The sequence below is a fragment of the Hermetia illucens genome, chromosome 2, assembly GCF_905115235.1.
Source record: "Hermetia illucens chromosome 2, iHerIll2.2.curated.20191125, whole genome shotgun sequence".
Classification (NCBI taxonomy): domain Eukaryota; kingdom Metazoa; phylum Arthropoda; class Insecta; order Diptera; family Stratiomyidae; genus Hermetia; species Hermetia illucens.
The window spans coordinates 168810874-168829779 of NC_051850.1; the positions used below are offsets into that span (position 1 = coordinate 168810874).

Here is an 18906-nt window from a genome sequence, read left to right on the forward strand (position 1 = left end):
TACGGCCAGCAAACCAAAGTGAATACAGCGTTTCCCGATGCCACCATACTCAGGTTCTCTCCGGCCGTTTGATTTTGGTTTGGCCAACAGGGTTGCTGCCCCGTCTTCCTCATCGTCACTGCAAAACACCATGAAAGACAAACGCAAACAAAAATATCTCCTATGTTGCGACGTTAGAAAAAGGAGTTGGTGGGTATTTAACAATGCCGAAAATGTAGACCCACTGACTCTGTTTGGGGGGTGAAAACAAATAAATCAGCGGATACACCGATTTGTTTACTTGGGTGGACTCACCGCCATTGATGCCTTCTGTAAGAAAGTTGACTTTCGGCCGATTTGCGACGCATTGAATGTGTGTTGGACAGTTTTTTCGACCATTCGCGCGCTTTCCCTACATATTTTAGTTTGGAAATTACACCCCATCAGTCCCCCGATAAACCAACTTATCTCACTCCAATTTAACAGATCATATACAAATCACTCGCTCATAGGAGCGAGTATCCAAAGCAAACTCGAAATCAGATTGCTTCGAGTTGGAGGGGTTGCTCAACAAATTAGAAAAGCATTGGAAGCAACTCATAGCGCAGCCCTTGGCGATGAAGAGCTGCCTGCCCATCAGCAGTTTATAGATAGCATTCGTCACCCTTTTCGATATGCCACTGCAGTGAAGTCCCCTACAAAATCTAATAAGTCAATATAATTTTCCTGACTGCTTTCGAGGTTTGAATTTTCTAATTCGAAATTTCAAATTTGGATCTTCAAACTTCGGCCACGGAAGGGAAATTTATCCTTGTGGCCTTGCTCTGCCTTGCCGCACTACATGGCTGATAAATTGGGTTTCTGAGGAACAAGAAAAAGAAAGGGGAGAAGAACGAGGGTCGTGAAAAGTGTTTGATGTGCTTGGTAGCCGGCAGTGCGCGTTCAGGATTTAATTTCAGGATGGTGTTTGCGTTTTTATTTGCCTGCCATGGGCGCATCTGCTAAGAGTGGCCCTCAGCTCACGGTGCAATGGAGACGATCGGCGACTAAGCCGACTGACAAGAAGAATTCGTGAACAAGCGTCGTAAAAAGGCCGCTCAAAGAAATCACGCACCATGTTCGAAAGTAGGTCGTCATGAGTGATCGGAAAAAAACGTGTTCGCCGCCCGATCGGGGGGAATAAGCAATCGTTAGGCAGACTCGTTTGTGGCGCCGGGGCGTCACTTTGGTTGGAGGTGGTGGTGGAGTGGTCAAGTATCGAATTTCGACTGCATCTTTTTGCCGCAGTGGCTATTGTTAGTCCGAGTTAACCAAAAATGTAAGCTTGTTGAAAGGAATGAATCGTTCGACACGAGAAACCTCAAACGAAACTTTTGGGCGTACCTCACTACGGAAAGTCTGACGCAAGTTAACAATCGGATACCTAATACCTCCTGTTTGTGACTGCTGTGAAGGTGCGTAGCTTGGACGAACAGTTTTTGGCTTGACTCGTCGGATTTCACAGCGAGCCAGGGGGTCGTCAATTTGGCATTGACGTTTGACTTGCCTCACCCGTCGGGATTTTTTTTTGTGCATGCGAAATCGAAAAGAGTTGGAAATTTTGAAGTTTCCTCATATTTCGGGGTTTCGGCTCGAACTAGGGATTTTCGCATGAACAAACCTGTCCCTGCACGGCCGACACGAATGGAAAGGTTAAGCTCCGACGATGGAACGAGGAGCAACAGAGACCGGCGCATTAGCGTAGCTTTCGGCGACACTATAGCCGTCCACTGCTTGTCGGATATAAACATATGTGCAGGCATGTGCCGCGGTCATCCACGCCTGTATCGAAAACAGTACGGGTCTCGTTAGTGTCTCTTTCATCATGCCGCGTACGAAAGCGAACCTCCTCCAATTCAAGACGGTCCTACGATCCCCAAATTAAAGCCTAACGCAGCATCTTCCATCGTGCTTGCTTCCTACAACAGCAACCCACGGAGCCAGGCCCGAACACGAAAAGTAAGAAGGTTGGAGGCTCAAACCCCCTCTTTGGGGTCCGTCGGATGGCAATTTCGATAAGATAATAAATAACACATACAATGAACAAAATGTTCTCTACAGTTCGGACCATACACCACCGATATGGTAATGTACTATTATTAACTTAATTTGAGCAGATATTGACATGCAGAATATTTTGACGCCTGGATATCATATACAGGCAGCTTCATGATTTTTTTCAGATTGTTCGGTTAGGTAGTTTCTGAGAATGGGTCCGTTAAAAAAATCATCACTTTCGACCCCTCCTACTCCCCGCCTTTCTAACAAATGTCAAAACTAAGGCCTAATTATTTATTGATATTTATTGATCTTGCAAATACTGAGATTGGTGTGGTTCCCGAAATACCGGTTTTACAAGACCAATAAATATCACTAACGAATAGAAAAAAGCAAGTCTTAATTATTTCAAATATCCAGTGTTTTCCACGAGATGTGTTTTGTTTGCTATGTGGAGGGACCAATAACTGCAGCAATTTCAAAGAAATAGTACTGAAAAAATTGTTTAAAACCAAAAAAGTCACTCGAAAATTGTTAGTAAAGGTTGAACCATGCAACAGAATGGAAAGAGACTACTTGGTGTCGAGAAGCAAGTAATACTGGGATATACAGTAGACATAGCAGTCAATCGAAAAATTACTTAAGAAATTGATCTAGTTAAATGGAAAAAAACGCATTTTAAGCTTTTAGTACTAGAAGTGGTGAATAACTACCAGAGCTCCGCCGTGAATGGGATAGCGGTACTGATTTATACTGAGTGAAGGCCCAGCTTTCATACCAATGGATACAGGGCTTAGCTAACAACTCCACCGCAATTAAGGAGTACGCCCCCAAGTTGCTAAGCACAATTCACAAGGAGCTTTGCCCGCGATGTGGACGTAACCACAACCATCATGGGACTCCCACAAGAACCCCAACCAGAAAATACCAAACCAAGAGCAGTGATTCCCATGGCATAGCATATGCCGCTTTTCTGGTTCCCATGATACCACCCTCCTCGAGCACGTGGGGGCGGCACTCCTTAACGGCTTGAGTACATCCCTCTGCCTGGTTTAAGCATTTCGAGTGAATCTCGCAGCAACGTGAAGGTCGCCCAGAATCTTCGAATGATCATATGAATGTAACTCTAATGAAAGCTAAAATAGACGAAGATCCCAGATTGACTCAGAACATGGTTGGTAATGAACTTGGCTTGAATGCCTTGGCTGCCTCATATTATATTTTATTTAACCATCATCTGGGATACACGAGAAAGCTTCGATGAGTTACTCGCCTTTTTAATGAAGAAACAGGAGGGACGCGATTATTTCCCTAAATATTTCTTTGCAAACTTTGAAAACGGTCAGTCTAGCATCTTCGACAAAGTTACAGGTGACGAAGCTTGGTTTTAAAAGCACGATCCGGGAACCAAATAGCAGTTCATGGTACGAAGCGCAGAAGGAGCCGATTCGCTTGTCAAAGCAAGGCAACAAACGTGATGGCAATTTGTTTCAACAGAACCAAAATTATAGTTGCTACTCCTCCTGAAACTGGTCGAAATTTGCTTGCAACCAAGCCAAAAAAGCAACTTGGACGCTACTTCCTACATCATGGCAATGCGCCACGTTGCTGAAAAGCAAGTAATTTTATTACATTCTCAGGCATTGAAGAAATTCATCCAGCACTCTTCTCAGCTGGCATCTTGTTATTTTTAAAAAATAACTAAAAATTAGAGAAGAAACGCCGAAATTCAAAAGGTTCAAAAAGCCCATTTCTAAAAATGGTTCTACATCTCATAACAGAGCAGAACAGATGTGTCAGACGATGACACGCAAATCGTCAGACGCTGCCTCACCTCTGCCCTGGGAGCAGCATGACCGAAGCGGCGCGCAGATGTCCTGTTCTGCGAATTATCTAAAGGAGCACTCAACATCTGCGAGCCGTTTCGGTCACGCTGCTCCCAGAGCAGAGGTGAGGCAGCGTCTGACGATTTGCCTCTGCCCTGGTAAGAAACCGTAAAGCCGTTATCGCCTGACATTTTTGTAAAGTTTGGGTGCTAAGCCCTAAACGAGGGGTCCGGGGACCAAAAAAAGAGGGAGTAAGTTGCTCCCCATTTGATCCGGCCCAGCATTAAGTTGATGCGGACTTAGGACCCCACAATTCTCAAAAAAATAAAACAGATGTTTTAATTCACAATTAGTGTTGACTCTTTAGTACCAAAGTTAGTTCATCAGTACTTTAGTACTTTTTCCCATTTTTCAGTACTTTCTTGGTTAAATAGGTACTTTTGGGTACTTAGCGGTTTCGGTCAGTGTAGTCCACTATACCATAAGGGGTATTAATAACGCGGAAGCTGACAGTTCGAAAACAAGGCGACGCCGTTCTCATGCAAGTTCGAAAGGCCCACGACATTGGAAGATGTTGCGACACGCACAGGGGGGGGCTAGGTTCACTTTTAGAGCAGACGCCTAGTATTGTGGGTAGCGAAGTTTCATAGTCACCCGACCAAACGGCAACGTGCTATCACCGAAAATAACTGAAAAAATAGCAGGCCTTTGTGAGACTGCATGCTATGTGATAAAAATTTTAAACTCTTGATATTCATTTCTTTTTGTTCTGGCGGCAATAAGTTAAATTGCATCCCCAAAGCGGTCATAGTGAATAGATTGATATTTACTTAATCAAATATGAAAAGGAAATGTATTTTAGTGTATCGCACCGTAGACGCAGAACAATACTTTGTCCTCCAGCAAGACAACAATGACAAATATACCTCCTTCTCGGCACGAGAACGGTTATTTTATGATATCCCGCGGTTATTGTATGATATCCCCTATATGCTTCCCCCTTCGGTAAAACTTAACTTTTCAAGTCTATACATTATTGTCTTACAGTTGTAATTCAAATTGAAGTCCTAATTTGGTTGGTGTTCAATTAGAATCCGTTCATTTCTGTTCCTGTGACAATATTATTGTTGCACTCGGTTAAGTTCATTTTCTCTGCCTTCCGCCCGTGGTAACAAGTGATTTGGTCTTTTCTTTGTACCAACCTTGTCTATCCTAAACCATTTTTTCACAGTATACCAACAATAGTCTTCTTCTTTTTCTCCAGTCTTGGTCCCGTTCACAAGCAGGGTCGGCCTGTCGTCACATTACACGATGTGCACTAAATACAACAACAGAGGTGAAAATCTCGTATTTTTGCTTGAACCCGCTCATATGAAAGGACTATTTAGTACCTTTTTGTCACATTTTTTAATACCATAACTTTCCGCTTGCATATCCTACCTTAAAAATTCATTGCAAACCTTTCAACCAATAACCACCACATCCTTCACTCAATATGTACATTATTTTATTGAAATTACGACAAAATGATTATGCACATTTTTAATAAATAGTTATTCGCCCTCGAAATATTCTAATAAACTATTTCCAATGCTATACTTTCCACAATCCGTTATGCTAAAACTTGAGATGAGTCAATTGTCTGGCAGTTGCCTTTACATTTGTTCGCTTAGGATATAAACGCGGCTGCTTTGGTTTCAATGCGTGCCCGGCACACGGGACAGTTCAACTGAATTTTCTCTGAGCAATCCTCACAGAGGCAGACGTGACCGCACGGCAACACAATGACCTGAAATGTGAAAAATAAAATATAAGTGACTCCTCAGAATGAAAGAGGTGTGTAGGTACCTCTTTAGGGTTCGCAACGCAAACCACGCACAGTTGTTCGTCGTTGAGATTTCGGGGGCGCGCTCGAGACCGCCGTTCACGTCGAGCTTTCTCCAACGACTCCTTCAGTTTTCGCTCCGACCGCTCTTGCTTCTTCTTCAGATAGATTTTACGTGCTATGATTGATATTAGTATCACAGATATTGTGCCGCAGAAGAACATTTTAATTCTATTGAGAGAGATCGATAAGCTGACGATCTAAATATCAAAAATATTCAACTACTTACAGCGTAGACGACTTGGCCTCCTCAAACTTTTTGATCAGCGTTCCCTTTGTTGCTGTCGTCAAGAACATCGGACCCACAGACGAGGACTGCATCCGTAACGTATTCCCGTCTAATTCTATTTCGCCGATAGCCGTGATGAAGCTCCCGTCCCGAAGGATCTCCTCCGTGGTTTGGAAGCCTTTTTGGCGCACCCCCGAGAAAAACCCGAAGATATGATCGAAAAATGTGAGGGATGCTGGCTCGTAGCTGTCATATACCAGGTCTAAATCTATGACTGACGCTGAAAGACCGTCAAGAATCTCCACGCTTTCCTTCCCACTCGTGATCACGAATGGCACTTCATTCGACGATACATGAATGAGTTTGCGTTGGTCCGACCAAAAACCGGCAAATCCCCTTGCAACGCGGTGTTCACTATAAGAAGGGGCTCATTAGGTTCCCTTGAATTTTACCATTCGTGGGATGGCTTATGAAATGAGCGAATTCCACAAACTATAAACAAACATTCTACTAACTCCCAACAATCCTTGCACCCCTCCACTAAGAATTGTCCCATTCAATTTATTTACCTCAATTTGATGACCTGCAAGACCCCCGTAACCGATGGTGACATAACACTCTTCAAGGGTGCTCCAATCGGCATGACAGTGCCCCGAATTACGGCATAAGGAATCCTCTTGTCCTTTTGCTTTTCGACCACCGACCTCAAATTTGATTCCAGGTGGAGTTGCGGAGCATTCTACAAGAAAAATAAATTATTGGCTGAACTTCGCCCTTGGCACTGTCCCATCATCTACCTTGAGCGAAGCTAAGGACTTCTTGTAATTCACATACTCCTTGAAGCATAGTCCCAGGATCAAAAGGTCTACGCCCAGGGCGATTCCCTCGTTTATGTACTCCATAACGCGAAACTCGATGAGATTCTGTGGGCTACTGCACGGCCATGAGGAACTGAAGAACAACAATAAATAATTGTCAAAAGTTTAGCTTTGACGTTTCACTGTTAAACGGTGACAATTGTAGGGTGTTCGATAAGTGCAGGTATCTTACGGCACAGTTCAGCTGGTGAATTATTCCGGGGAATACCCGTAAATATCGATAGATTCGCTAATTGTGCTGCCTCGTTATTTGCAGCTGGTCCTTTTGAGGAAGTTCCGCGACGACTGCGGTTACGTCCAAATATTCGGCAGAACTACCTTTGGGTTCAATGTTGGATTTGCGTATTATCCTAAATTGATGCCTAAGCCTGCATTCAGTACAGACAGTTGAGCTCAGATTGTAGTCACAAAATCAATACGTGTCGAAACGGAACCTTTAATTTATGCTTACTTGGTAGGTACATATTTACCTAAAACTTCTTGGATCTCCATTCTCATTCATTACCGACGTCATTTCCAAGCAAATATAAGTGTATGTATTGCCGTATCCATGGCTGCTTTAAATTTTATAAAATCAACAGCCATATCTGCCTCCAAAAACTTTCTAAATAAGATGTTGCATGTGATTGAAATGAACCTAGTGTTTGGAGATTACTGATGTTTTGTATATGCAACAACAAAGGCAGGTTAAAGAAATTGGTAGAACTGTAATTCCAGGCATTCAAACCACATATTAGGTCTATTGTACTATCCCTTGGTATTCGCAGGGTTTTGTAAATTTAAAAACTATTCTGTGCCATTAGAGGCGTTCCTAGGGTTTTCATACTCCATTTTTTGAGGGCAGGGAAGCTATATTTAGGTAGCGTAGAATGTCTCGTAATTTTCGCCGGTTAGAACATTGAACTTTTCGATTGGTGTTAGTAGCTTCCGATTATTAACAAAGTTTGATCTCAGATACCAGATGTATGTATTGTTTCACTTTCATTCAAGGATTCCTGAATATGGTGCTTCCATGGTAATTTGAAGTAGTAGGTATACCCCTATACGGCTCTAGAATAAAAACCCCGGCTTAGAAGGGAAATTATGTGGAAAATCCCGGCTCAAGGTAAACATTGTACGACGCTTCCTTATTATACTTTTTTCTATTTCAGGGCTTCGAGAAAACTCAGGCCCGGAGAATGTCCCATTCCACATTCTTTCCGTCGGGCCTGCTTTTAAACATTCGACCGTTTGAACGATTAACTATAAGCCACGAGAAACACGTGGCGTGGAATGGTACTGGTGCAATACAGGTTTTTTGGGAAGAAAGAATAATCTGAAGCAAATTTCTGGAAGCCGACAATGATCACACGTTGATGTAGTTAACGGACTATCCCCCATTTTATGGCATAATGGTAGCCTTATATAAAATAGGTAAGCATAACTAGTCTATACTTTCCAACGGTCACCAACTGTGGATTAGTTTCAAAATTACATGCGCGGTCGTTACTATAATTGCAACTGATCCTCAACAGATGCTTGAACAAAGAACATTTCGTCATTTTGAAGACTTAATAAGGTATTCATTACAAAGAATTTTATTTATTAGAGATAGAACCGCATTCTTAATGGAAACAAGTCGAGAGACCGAAAGCTGGACGCTCCAGTTATGAAAGGTTTTGTGTATTTTGTTATATAAAATGTCCGATGTCGGGATGATAGCTAAGTGGTTAGACCACAAGGCGAAGGCGAAGCGTACAAATGGTGCCAGTAGTGTGTTAGAGAATTTCAGAACTGGTGCTATTGTAATTTCTCATAAATATCGTGGCATATGTAATCCAAGCCCCTGTACTGTAAAATGATTACACAATTCTCAATATGGCGCGAGGCTTTAGATGGTTGGAAAAGTACGGCTTTCGCGATTTCTATTGATTGAAAAGTACTGCTTTCGCGATTTCTATTGAAAAGTATTGCTTTTCAATAGAAGCCGCAAGGCAGTTAATATTTGGCAATATTACAGTTTGACCGAAAAGTTAAACACTTACACACCTACATACGGGGTACATACAGAGAACCATCCTCGGCCGGAGACCCAATTTCTTTGCAGGCATAGAAGGCTATACAGGCCTTCTTAACCCTGAGTTCTATGTTCAATCTCTAATTTAATTTTGGATCCAGTATTACACCCAGGTACTTTACATTGAAGAAAACGACCAATCAATTTAGCCGTGGTAGGTGGGGTTCAGGTACCCTTGTCATAGAGTGCCAGTTTCGCTTTGGTTGGGTTTATGCCGAGTTCGCATATTGCGGCCTACACGCACACCTTTCGCTTATATTAGACGGAAACATTCCTGACACTAATATCACCGCTACTTTCCAATATTCTCAAAATTTCTTCCATCACTATTAACCAGAGTACCGGAGAGATTGCGCCACCCTGGGGCGTGCCTCTGTTCACAGCTCTAGTCAAGTGGTTGCCTCCCAGATCCGACTGGATTAACCTGGTACTTAGCACGGATATAATCCAGCGCGTATGATACACCTCCAATCCAATACTGGTCAAGGCTTCCTTGATGGCGTTGGTATTAACGTTGTTGAGTGCTCCCTCTATATCCATGAAGGCAGCTAGGGTATACTACTTGTGCAGCAGTGGCCGCTCAACCGTGCCAACTATCTCGTGGAGAGCAGTTTCTGTGGATTTTCCATTGAGGTAGGCATGTTGAGACTCAGAGAAAGGCGTTTTCTCCATAATCGTCCTTAAGTGGATCTGTAGAATGCGCTCTCTGATTGGTCGAAAGCCCTTCGCGGCTGCGCCTGCCCGCTTTCGATATGAAAACCACTCGTGTGCGTCTCCAAAACTGTGGTACGTCTCCTAAAGAGATACAGCTCCGCTAAATCTCAACGAACCACGGCACAACCCTTTTCTGCTGCTTCTGTAGCATGGCTGGCATCTGGACACGGAGATTTATGTGCGGAGAAGCCGATCTTATCCTAAGTAATTACCGCACCGCTCGAATGGTGACAAATCCTCCAAGCAAGGCTTTGACTCACAGTCCTTCTCGCTGGAGGGAAAGTGCGTCTAAACCAGTAGCTCCAAGGTTTCACCAGAAGAGTCCGTCCAGGATCCTTCCGACTTTTTAAGAAAACATGGGCTCCTATGTTCCTTGGACAGAATCTTACTAAGCCTCGCTGGTGCTTTCGATGTTTTGACAATACAACTTGTACTTCTTCAGACAGTCCTTGTATGGCTGCTAATATTTATGCCTGTAACAGATATTGACGATTTTCCTGGTGAGCTTCCTGAGACTGGAGAGATCTATATTCCATCCTATCTTCCTCCCTAAGAATTCCATTGTCGGTTAGTAGGGTGATATCAAGAACCTATTCCCAATCGTCACAGTTTTCCAGACTATCCAGTCGTCCATGGGAATCCTGGGGGTTTGAAGGCGCACGAATTGGGCGAGCTTGTCCTTATCCAAACGGAACTTCGGCAACCAGATGCGAGCGACCGGTCCTTTGGGAATCTTGACTTTAAGGTTTCCGCTCTCCCAGACGTCGCTGATCTTCGCGACGCATGAACCTAGAATGTCCCTGGAGAATTGGTTTTCGCAAGCTATAACGTGGAGTCCACGAACCACTTGAGAAGAATCAAAGCAGGGCATGGATTCCGTTTGTTCGCCTTTGACGTCCAGGAGATGCTCAATGACCATCTCCAACAGCCTAGCCTTAACACTGGCCCACACGTCCGACGCTAGCGGAATCGCCATCTACGAGCGCCACGAGTAATTGGCTCCTGGTTACGTCGCTGAAGGGTTCCGCAGTTTGTGACCCGTCGGCTGGCTTTTGCTGCTTACTTTTCTGCAGAGGTTGCTTAGTGCCCGAGCGGGGGTACGCTTGTGTTTTTGTTCGACCTCGTCTTGAGATCGATTGCGTTTCAAAGCGGTGGGCTTCTGTTCATCTGCCAGGCGTTTGTGGTTATATTCCTCAACAATCGCCTAGTATTTAGCGAGGTGCTTTTCATCCCGCTCGTCGACAATACCGGCCTCCTTATTCATAGCGATCCTGCTGAGAATATAGTGGCTTTCTGGTATTGGCTCTTAAGCAGGACATCAGTGGAACTTCGCTTCTTAGCCGGTTTCCGGTGACCGATGTTCCTGTCGGTCTTTACTTTTGAGGGATCCCCCAACGTCGAGGGTTTCGGGTTAGGAGTTCTATGTCTGGTACTGGCTACACCCAGCTTGAGGGCAGTGGATTTGAGGCTGAAAGTCATTAGTTCGACTGCCGCCTCGCTCCAGGAATTTCCTGGTTAGTTTCAGTACAGCGGGGCTTTGGCTGGCACCGAGTGTGCTGCTTTCGACGGTCACTATCTCCTGGCCGGGTGCAGCTCGTTCTCCGATGACGCCCCTGGCATCACCATCTCTTCTTCCATCGTCGGTTTCTTTGTTTTTTTGAAAATTGAGTCAATGTCTTGGCCCCACGAGTAGTCCAGGAACGTGCCCAAGGTATTCAGAATTCGCATACTAAAAACCAAACTCTCCATTGTCCACGCAGCCCTCGGCGTATATTGTTTCACCTTGACTTGGGATCCTATTAGCACCTTCTCCAGTGCAGGGAGGACAATCCCCTGGCTGTTGCTTCGGCTCATCTCCCGGTTTGCCCCGCTAGGAAGTCATGTGAGAACTTGCCGAATTATGTAACTAACCAGGTCGCCCATTTAAGCGGCATAAGGAATTGTTCGAGGGAACTTCTTCGTTGGTACTTATCCTGAGTTAATTGTAATTATTCGGTAGTTACCCTTTTGTCTTTTAGGAAATAAAGCGATCCTATATTGAAAGGCAGCATTATTATCCTTTGAAAGGCGACAACTTTAACGGTTGAAATGGCCTGCTCTTCTTTTCCGCTTTCTTACTATGATAGTATTCCTATGTGGAACAGCTTTCTAGAGATCTCTCTCGCCGATTTGTGCTGCTCCCGGTACACCGGTCGTAGTCCAGTGATTGCTGATCACCATAGATATATTGGTTCAACGTTTTTTGGGCGTATTATCGCTGAGCAAAGAGTCTGCTGCGGTCAGTGTAGATCTCATCGGGATTACCAGTTTGTCCTCACTTTTCGCGGGAGATTCCGTTTAGTTATGTACGATATGTCTGGGCATTGCTAGATCAAGTAAGGAAAGCAGGTCTACGTTCTCACTCAAAACGAGCTTCCACATTCGCACTGGCTTCCTCTGGCAGCCTTTCATGATTTATTCTGTTTGGCGAATTGCATCTGCATCATCAGTTTCTCTTTCTCCTGCTTTTCCTGGTAAGGACAACTCATGACTCCCTCTTTAGTGGCTGAAGGCTCCTTTTGTGGAACCTTCCTCTTTGATTTTCTGGTCGATTTAAGCAGTAGTGCCGCGGATAGGGCGGCTGTAGTCAGATTTCCAGTTTTCCTCATCATGAGAGTGGCTGCGTTTTCCTTTTTTGCCGACTGCCGATTTATCGAAGCGAATAGTATGCGTTCCACAGATTCCCCCGCGGAGAAATATGAATTTGGTGAGATCACATCTTGAGCGGGACTTATTTGCTTAAATTCCCGAGTGGATTCGAACTCAGTGACTTCTTACCGCTTGGAGAGTACAAATGCGACAAATGGATAGGGAAATGTGCACTATCAAAGCTGCGTATTAATCCAAACGAAATTTGTTAAAAAATGCTCTTCCTCCTTCTGAAGGGACACTTTGCAGAACTTTATTTTATATAATATAATATATATATGTACACTTTACAACTGTCCCTAATTGAACAAAATGTACTTAAAAGAAAAAGAATAACAACAAAAGCCCAGAATAAATATACAAATTTGAGTATTCATTTAAACATCTAAAAGGTATTGTCTGTCCGTAGATCTGCTTCCCAGCAAGCGTTTGATTCTATTGAAAATATCTGCAAAGGTCAAGTTCTTATGCTTCTTGCTGTACACGTTTAAGTAGATGCCGAGAACGACTATTAGTCCCGACCAAACGTACCTGAAAATGTAAGAAAGAAAAAAAACGTAACAACTGAAAATGGATTCGTGGAACTTGGATCTTACTGGATTGTAAACGGTTTGGTGAAGAAGACAAATGAGATTGCGATTGTGACTGCTTTCCGTGCTGTTGTTACCGTTGCTGCCAGTGGTGCGCCGCACGTTCGTACCAGCGTTAAGACGAATTGGATGCCCAAATAGCCGGAAAGGCTGAAAAGGAATGCGTAGCCATAGGTTTCGACCGGGTGCTGAAAAGTAAGAGACGGTTCGTAAGAAATAAAGCCTGTAGGGGAGCATTCCTGTTCGTTTTTCACTTCCTTACCTTCAAGCAGAACTCCAGGCCAGAAAATAAGTTCCCAGTCGCAATCATTATGACCAATAAATAGACAAACCCGATTCCATAGGAATACAGAACTACCTCATTATTAGGTGCTTTGTTCTCTCGCATAGCTCGCTCCTGCACATTCCCGATGGCTGCGTCACAAAGCAGCGCTGAGGATATCATAGCTACTCCCACTGTGTTGAAATTCGGCGAAACTTGCGAATCGGCCAGGGTGAACAGAGCCAGCCCAATACACATTGCAATCGCTGCTAAGAAATCCAGGGGTCCGTGCCTTTTCTTTTGAATAAGAATGCTCCCGATGAGGACCGGGACTAGCTTGCAGCATTTGAAAATGACCTGAGTTGGGTAGTTCAAGTAACCGAGGCTCGAATTCGACAGTCCCATTGTGCCGAGGGTCAGAAAAGCCAGAAGTCCATAGGTCCTCAGGGGAATACGCCGGGGTTGATTTTTGTTTTCTATTCGCCGTTCTACTACTGAAAATACGATGTAGTACGCGAATTGGATTAGAGTTAAGAACCATCCATAAGGCTTGAATCCGTCCAGTGTGAATATTAGCTCCTGTAAATAGCCATAGATCAAATAGAGGACGAATACCCCGGCACAGCACAGCAAGAATTGCGTTGTTTGGTTGTAGTATGTCAAATCGAAGCACAATATTTTCACTTGTGGTGGTTCGCGCTCGTCGTCATTTTTCTTTGAGAAATCGGAAATTAAAATCACTTCTTGCTTCGACGAATCCCCCATTGCGCTGGAGAGTTAGCAGCGATCACGGTTTGTTTATACGAACGCTATGCTGCCATCTAGTTTTTTGATCTGATTTTGCCAGTCTCACATTGTTACATTAATATCGGAAGTAGTGCTGGTAATTCAGTTACTTTAAACTGATAATAAAGTGATAAAACTCTTATCTACACTTCGCAACTACTACAAGCCAGCCATTCCGGCTCCGGCTAGATATGATTTTGACATTTCTCCGCGATACCAATAGGGCAATGCCATTTCTTTTTTAAATCATAACTGTTATACTCGAAGATGAGCCCGTAGAATTAAGACCGGATTCACTGGGATTTTCATGTTAAAATTAATTTACAGCGTCATACGGTGTTTAAATAGTGAAATTATCGAGTACTTGTTGAGTTTGATCGTTTTTGTTATTCATAAAATCTAACCTGAAATAACTGAAATAAAGTTAGCTAACTTCACGTCGAACATGTACAAGTTTACCGGGAAAGAAAATGGCGTTCGGACATTGACATCTCATTGCTCATACATCCGACTTTGAAGTAGACCCAGCAAACGTTCTGTCTTAGTGTTAATTTCAATAATAAATAGAACCAGAATTTATGAAGTTTCGAACAAAATCAACGAGCCATGGATCTGCCTAATCCGCCGCGAGGTACGTTAAGTTGAAATTTTATATAATTTGTATTTGCGGTCTGACGAGTGCCATTCCGAATAAATCGATAATAAGAGCGCGAGTAAATGTGATATTTCGCTTTTAAGGTTAAAGGAGATTTCGATGATCGACTAGTGAATGTAATGTCAATGCTTTTTCAATGTTTTTGCAGATACTAGTCTCCGTAACATAATCGACAAATTAGCGGAGTTTGTGGCCCGCAATGGTCCCGAATTCGAAGCCATCACAAAGGCAAAACAAGAAGGAAACCCCAAGTTCGAATTCTTGTACGGAGGCGAATATTACAATTACTATCAGTACCGAGTGGCGTCCGAGCAAGCCTGTAAGATTTCTAGTAGTGATTATTTACCAGTTTTTTTAGTTTTGTGTATCGTGAATTTTTGGTGAGTGACGGGTGGAATAGTTTTCGTGGCAGGTTTGCCTCATGGAGAAGTTGATCCTGAGAGGATTCGTAAAAGGATAAACAATCGTTGGTAGTGAGAAAGGGTGAATGCAGAAGAAAGTCTTTTTTCTACAGAGTGGAATGTGTTGTGAACCAATACTCGGCAAGGACTGTGAGAAAGGACGACTAGAGTTCGACCAATCTCAATGGCCTCTTCGGTATCGAGCAGTCATTTCGATGTTTAACTGTGGAACATAACAATCACTTGTCGATATGCTTCATAGGTCTCTAGTTGGGGAAAACCCAGATCGATTCACTTCGCGGACTTGAGAGATATAGTATCGTAAGCAATGGAATTGTCCTTTTTGTGTGTTTGGCTTGGTTGGTGAAACCGGCGTTGGTGTCATTAACACGATTCCATCGCGAGGCTACTAAATGAAAAGAATGCTTACGCTAAGTTCCCGATCAAAGTAAAAATAGAAAGCGAATGTTTCGGGGAAAGTTGATTCGTTTCTTTCAAGACAGCCCCTTCCGAACTCAATACGACCGAGATTGAATGACTTTTTTATTTCATCTTTAAACACTTTGTCCAGGATGGCTTTCGACCTCTGAATATATTTATTACTTGTATAACGCACTTCTTCAGGGACAAAAGGAACTTTTTGGACAAATAGAAATCCCACGGACACAAAAAATACGTTATTGACGTTGGTCACTAAGGTGCCTTGTTCTTCTTCTTTTTCTCCAGCCTTTGTCCCGTTCACAAGCGGGGTCGACCCGTCGTGATCGGTTTCACCATTTGGCTCTTTCAAATGCCTGATCTGGGTACAATCTCGAGGATTTTAAATCCCCATCCAGCGTATCAAGCCAACATCGATTTCGATGTTCAGACCAATCTTGACAAGTGAATTCTCGTTTGCACGAATTGCGTGACCATACCATCGAAGACGCCTCTCTCGCAACTTTTCCACGATCGGTGCAACCCCATAACTATCGCGGATATCCTCATTTCGGATGTGATCAAAACGTGTCACGCCACTAGTCCAACGCAACATCTTCGCCTCCATTACCGCAAGACGCCGTTCATTGTCTTTTATAGTCAGCCAACACTCAGAACCATAGAGAGCGACTGTACGGACGACATTCAGGTAAATTTCAGATTTGAGACGTTCGTTGATACGTCGATCACAAACAACACCAGTTGCGGAACGCCACTTCATCTAAGTTGCATTAATGCGCCAAGCAATTTCATAAAGCAATTCTCCATTGGCTGATAGCGTTGACCCGAGGTATATAAATCGCTCAGTTCTGAGCAGATCATTGCCGCTAACAGTGATTGTGCCTGTTTCATGGGGATCGGTCGTCAAAAATTCAGTTTTGTTTAAATTCAATCTAAGACCGTGTTGCATGAGGCGATCATTCCATTTTTGGAAAGGAAGGAAGGAAAACATCATCTGCATAAAGCAGTGTGTAGGGCGCAGGACGTTAGATATCCCGTGTGACGGTGTCCATAACAAGAACAAAGAGGAGTGGTGGCTTCCTTGATGAACACCAACAGAGACATAAAGCGCCATACTTCGAACTTTACTTTTCGGATCGTGGTAGAGCAATAGAACCCAGCGCACGAGTTCTTCTGGTACTAAAGCATACCATATGAGTTCGTGTGGCAAACGGCCAAACGCTTTCTCTACATCCAGAAATGCAATGTAAAGAGGGCGTCGCTTCTCCATGAGTAACCGCGCAGCGTGTATTGCGTCAGTAGTTCCGCAGTTCTTGACAAATCCGGCTTGATTCACGGTTATTTCAACGATTTCGTGAATACGATTGGCAAGAATGCGTTCAAAAATCTTCATGGTATGGGAAAGTAACCAAATCGGACGGTAATTTGAACATTCTGCTGGGATACCTTTCTTTTTCCATATTGGAACAGTGGTACTTTCTTGCCAGTCAGATGGTGTTCTTCCTTCCTGAATAACCCGGTTAAAGAATTAAGTGAACCACAGAGGTCCAGAGGTTAGATGCGATGTCGTCAGGTCCTGTGGCTTTTCCCGATTTCGTTCGTTTTATTGCCTACTCGACTTCAGTTGCGCTGACAGTGAAGCCCATGGTGTTTTACGTAGATACCTGTCGTGAGACTTAATCCTACGGTCCTCTTAAGACACGGATTGATTTTGTGACCACAATCAAAGCCCCGCTGAGACAAGCAACAACGGTACCAGTCTATACCAAGTGCATGGCTTAGCATTCATACTGGTGGATGCAAGAATTACCTAAATCTCTACCGAACTATGGAGTACGGCACCCGTGTTGATACGCAACACCACGTCGAGGTCCGAAGGTCTCTTCTCGCTTGAGCATAACCACAACCACCATGAAACTCCCACTAGGGGGCTTACCGCAAATAACCGAGCTGTCCTCACATACAACGGGAGTTCACCCGAAGTATGAGAGTCCAGGGGCTTTCCCGGTTCCCATGGTACCAGTATACCCCTGGTAAGGTTTCGTGACCAATTTGCCACTTCAGATGAGTCCCCGTGCAGACTCGGGTCTGATCGCCCTGATTAGGCCTTTGCAGCATTCGCCTACTGAATCACGGCCGGCAAACTTAAGTGATTACAGCGTCTCCCGGTGCCACCACTATGGAGGTTCTCCTCGGCCACTTGGTTTGGCCGATAGGGTTGCCGCCCCATCTTCCTCGCCACCACCTCTGAGCACCAGTTGCGTTGCCAGGTGGAACTGCTCCAAATGTCGGCAATGATTGTGGAAGTGGAGAATGAGCAAATTCTTCAGTTGAAATCTGCTCGAAGTATTCTGGCCATCTATTCGTCGCGGCTCGACGGTTGGTAAGCAAAGTACCGTTCTGATCATTAACGCAATAGAAGTGTTCGATATCCTGTGTACGGTCGTTACGGCTTTTAGCAAGTCGATACAGATCTATCTCGTCATCCCGAGTGTCCAGTTTATCGTAAAGATTTTTGTGATGGTTCGCTCGGGTGACAGCGACCGCTTTCTTTGCTTCCCGGTTGGCATTCTTATAAATTTGCCAATTAGCAAGCGTTTAATTATCGAGACATTTGTAGCAGAGGTGTTTCTTTTTACGGACCTTCATTTCAATATCATCATTCCAAAGTCAAGTATCTCGGTTGATGTACCGCTTACCCGGCTTGGTGACCCCAAGAGTGGCAGAGGCCGCTTTGTGGATCGTGTCTTTCATTTGGTTCCACGATTCTTCCACATTCGTAATGGTCGGTAATCGGGTGTGTAATCATTTCTTCTCACGAAATCGCCACCATTTAATGCGCGGCGGGCCAGTGCGTTTCTCACGCTGTTTTATCGGTGGCTTAATTCGCAGGACGGCAATCAATGGCCGGCTTTGCAATCAATGACAGTGGTAAAATGTTGGCGTCTTATGAGAATATAATCGATTTCCGTTTTATTGTTCCCACTATAAAATGTGGGGAGATGAGACAATCGTTTGATGAACCATGTATTCATACAAGGTCATGGGTGTCTGCAAAATTGATTATACCCTCGTCATCCTCATTGCGTGCTCCGAACCCCTTTCCCCCATGGAACCTGTTACCGTCTGCCTTTTCACCCACATGAAAATTAAGGTGGCCGGCAATGATAATATAGTCGTCAGCAGGCACCTGGCAAGTCTTTTCATCGAGAAGTTCCCAGAAGGCATCTTTCTTAAACCGTTCGACTTCTTTAATTGGATCACGGAAACCTTTTGAGATGGTAATGCCAACACCATATTGTGTGGGTTACCGAAATAGAGAAGTTTATAGCCATTTTTACCGCGTTCGCGTTCAATGTCGCAGTTTTTGGCACCAGACCATCGGGTTTCTTGCAGCGCGCAGATATCAATGCACCTTTTCCGAAGGACTCTTACGAGTTCCTATTAGGGTACCAACGTTTAGTGTCCAGACACGTATTCGT

The 18906-nt window shown here is 44.0% G+C and overlaps 3 protein-coding genes across 6 annotated transcripts in view; 1 reads left to right on the plus strand and 2 right to left on the minus strand.

The window, feature by feature from the left end:
- Positions 1-5327: 5327 nt before the first annotated feature.
- On the minus strand, positions 5328-6955 carry LOC119648094 (mitochondrial E3 ubiquitin protein ligase 1). The gene is made up of 5 exons (XM_038049592.1): positions 6754-6955; positions 6526-6695; positions 5957-6370; positions 5691-5898; positions 5328-5631 (listed from the first exon to the last, which is right to left on the minus strand). The coding sequence occupies exons 1-5, from the start codon at positions 6856-6858 to the stop codon at positions 5512-5514; spliced, it is 1017 nt and encodes a 338-aa protein (XP_037905520.1). The 5' UTR covers positions 6859-6955; the 3' UTR covers positions 5328-5511.
- Positions 6956-12496: 5541 nt separating this feature from the next.
- On the minus strand, positions 12497-14136 carry LOC119647634 (adenosine 3'-phospho 5'-phosphosulfate transporter 2). Its single transcript, XM_038048694.1, has 3 exons — positions 13145-14136; positions 12889-13070; positions 12497-12823 (listed from the first exon to the last, which is right to left on the minus strand). The coding sequence occupies exons 1-3, from the start codon at positions 13907-13909 to the stop codon at positions 12670-12672; spliced, it is 1101 nt and encodes a 366-aa protein (XP_037904622.1). The 5' UTR covers positions 13910-14136; the 3' UTR covers positions 12497-12669.
- A 151-nt stretch (positions 14137-14287) lies between these two features.
- The window catches only part of LOC119647633 (calcium homeostasis endoplasmic reticulum protein), a 29970-nt gene continuing 25351 nt past the window's right edge, over positions 14288-18906 (plus strand). The window contains exons 1-2 of one of the 4 annotated variants that reach the window (XM_038048691.1): positions 14288-14561; positions 14734-14904. In XM_038048691.1, the coding sequence (XP_037904619.1) occupies positions 14785-14904 (120 nt within the window). In that variant the 5' untranslated portion in view covers positions 14288-14561; positions 14734-14784. Of the gene's footprint in view, positions 14669-14733; positions 14905-18906 lie in introns of all 4 variants that reach the window. The other 3 variants (XM_038048690.1, XM_038048692.1, XM_038048693.1) reach the window with 3 other exon arrangements.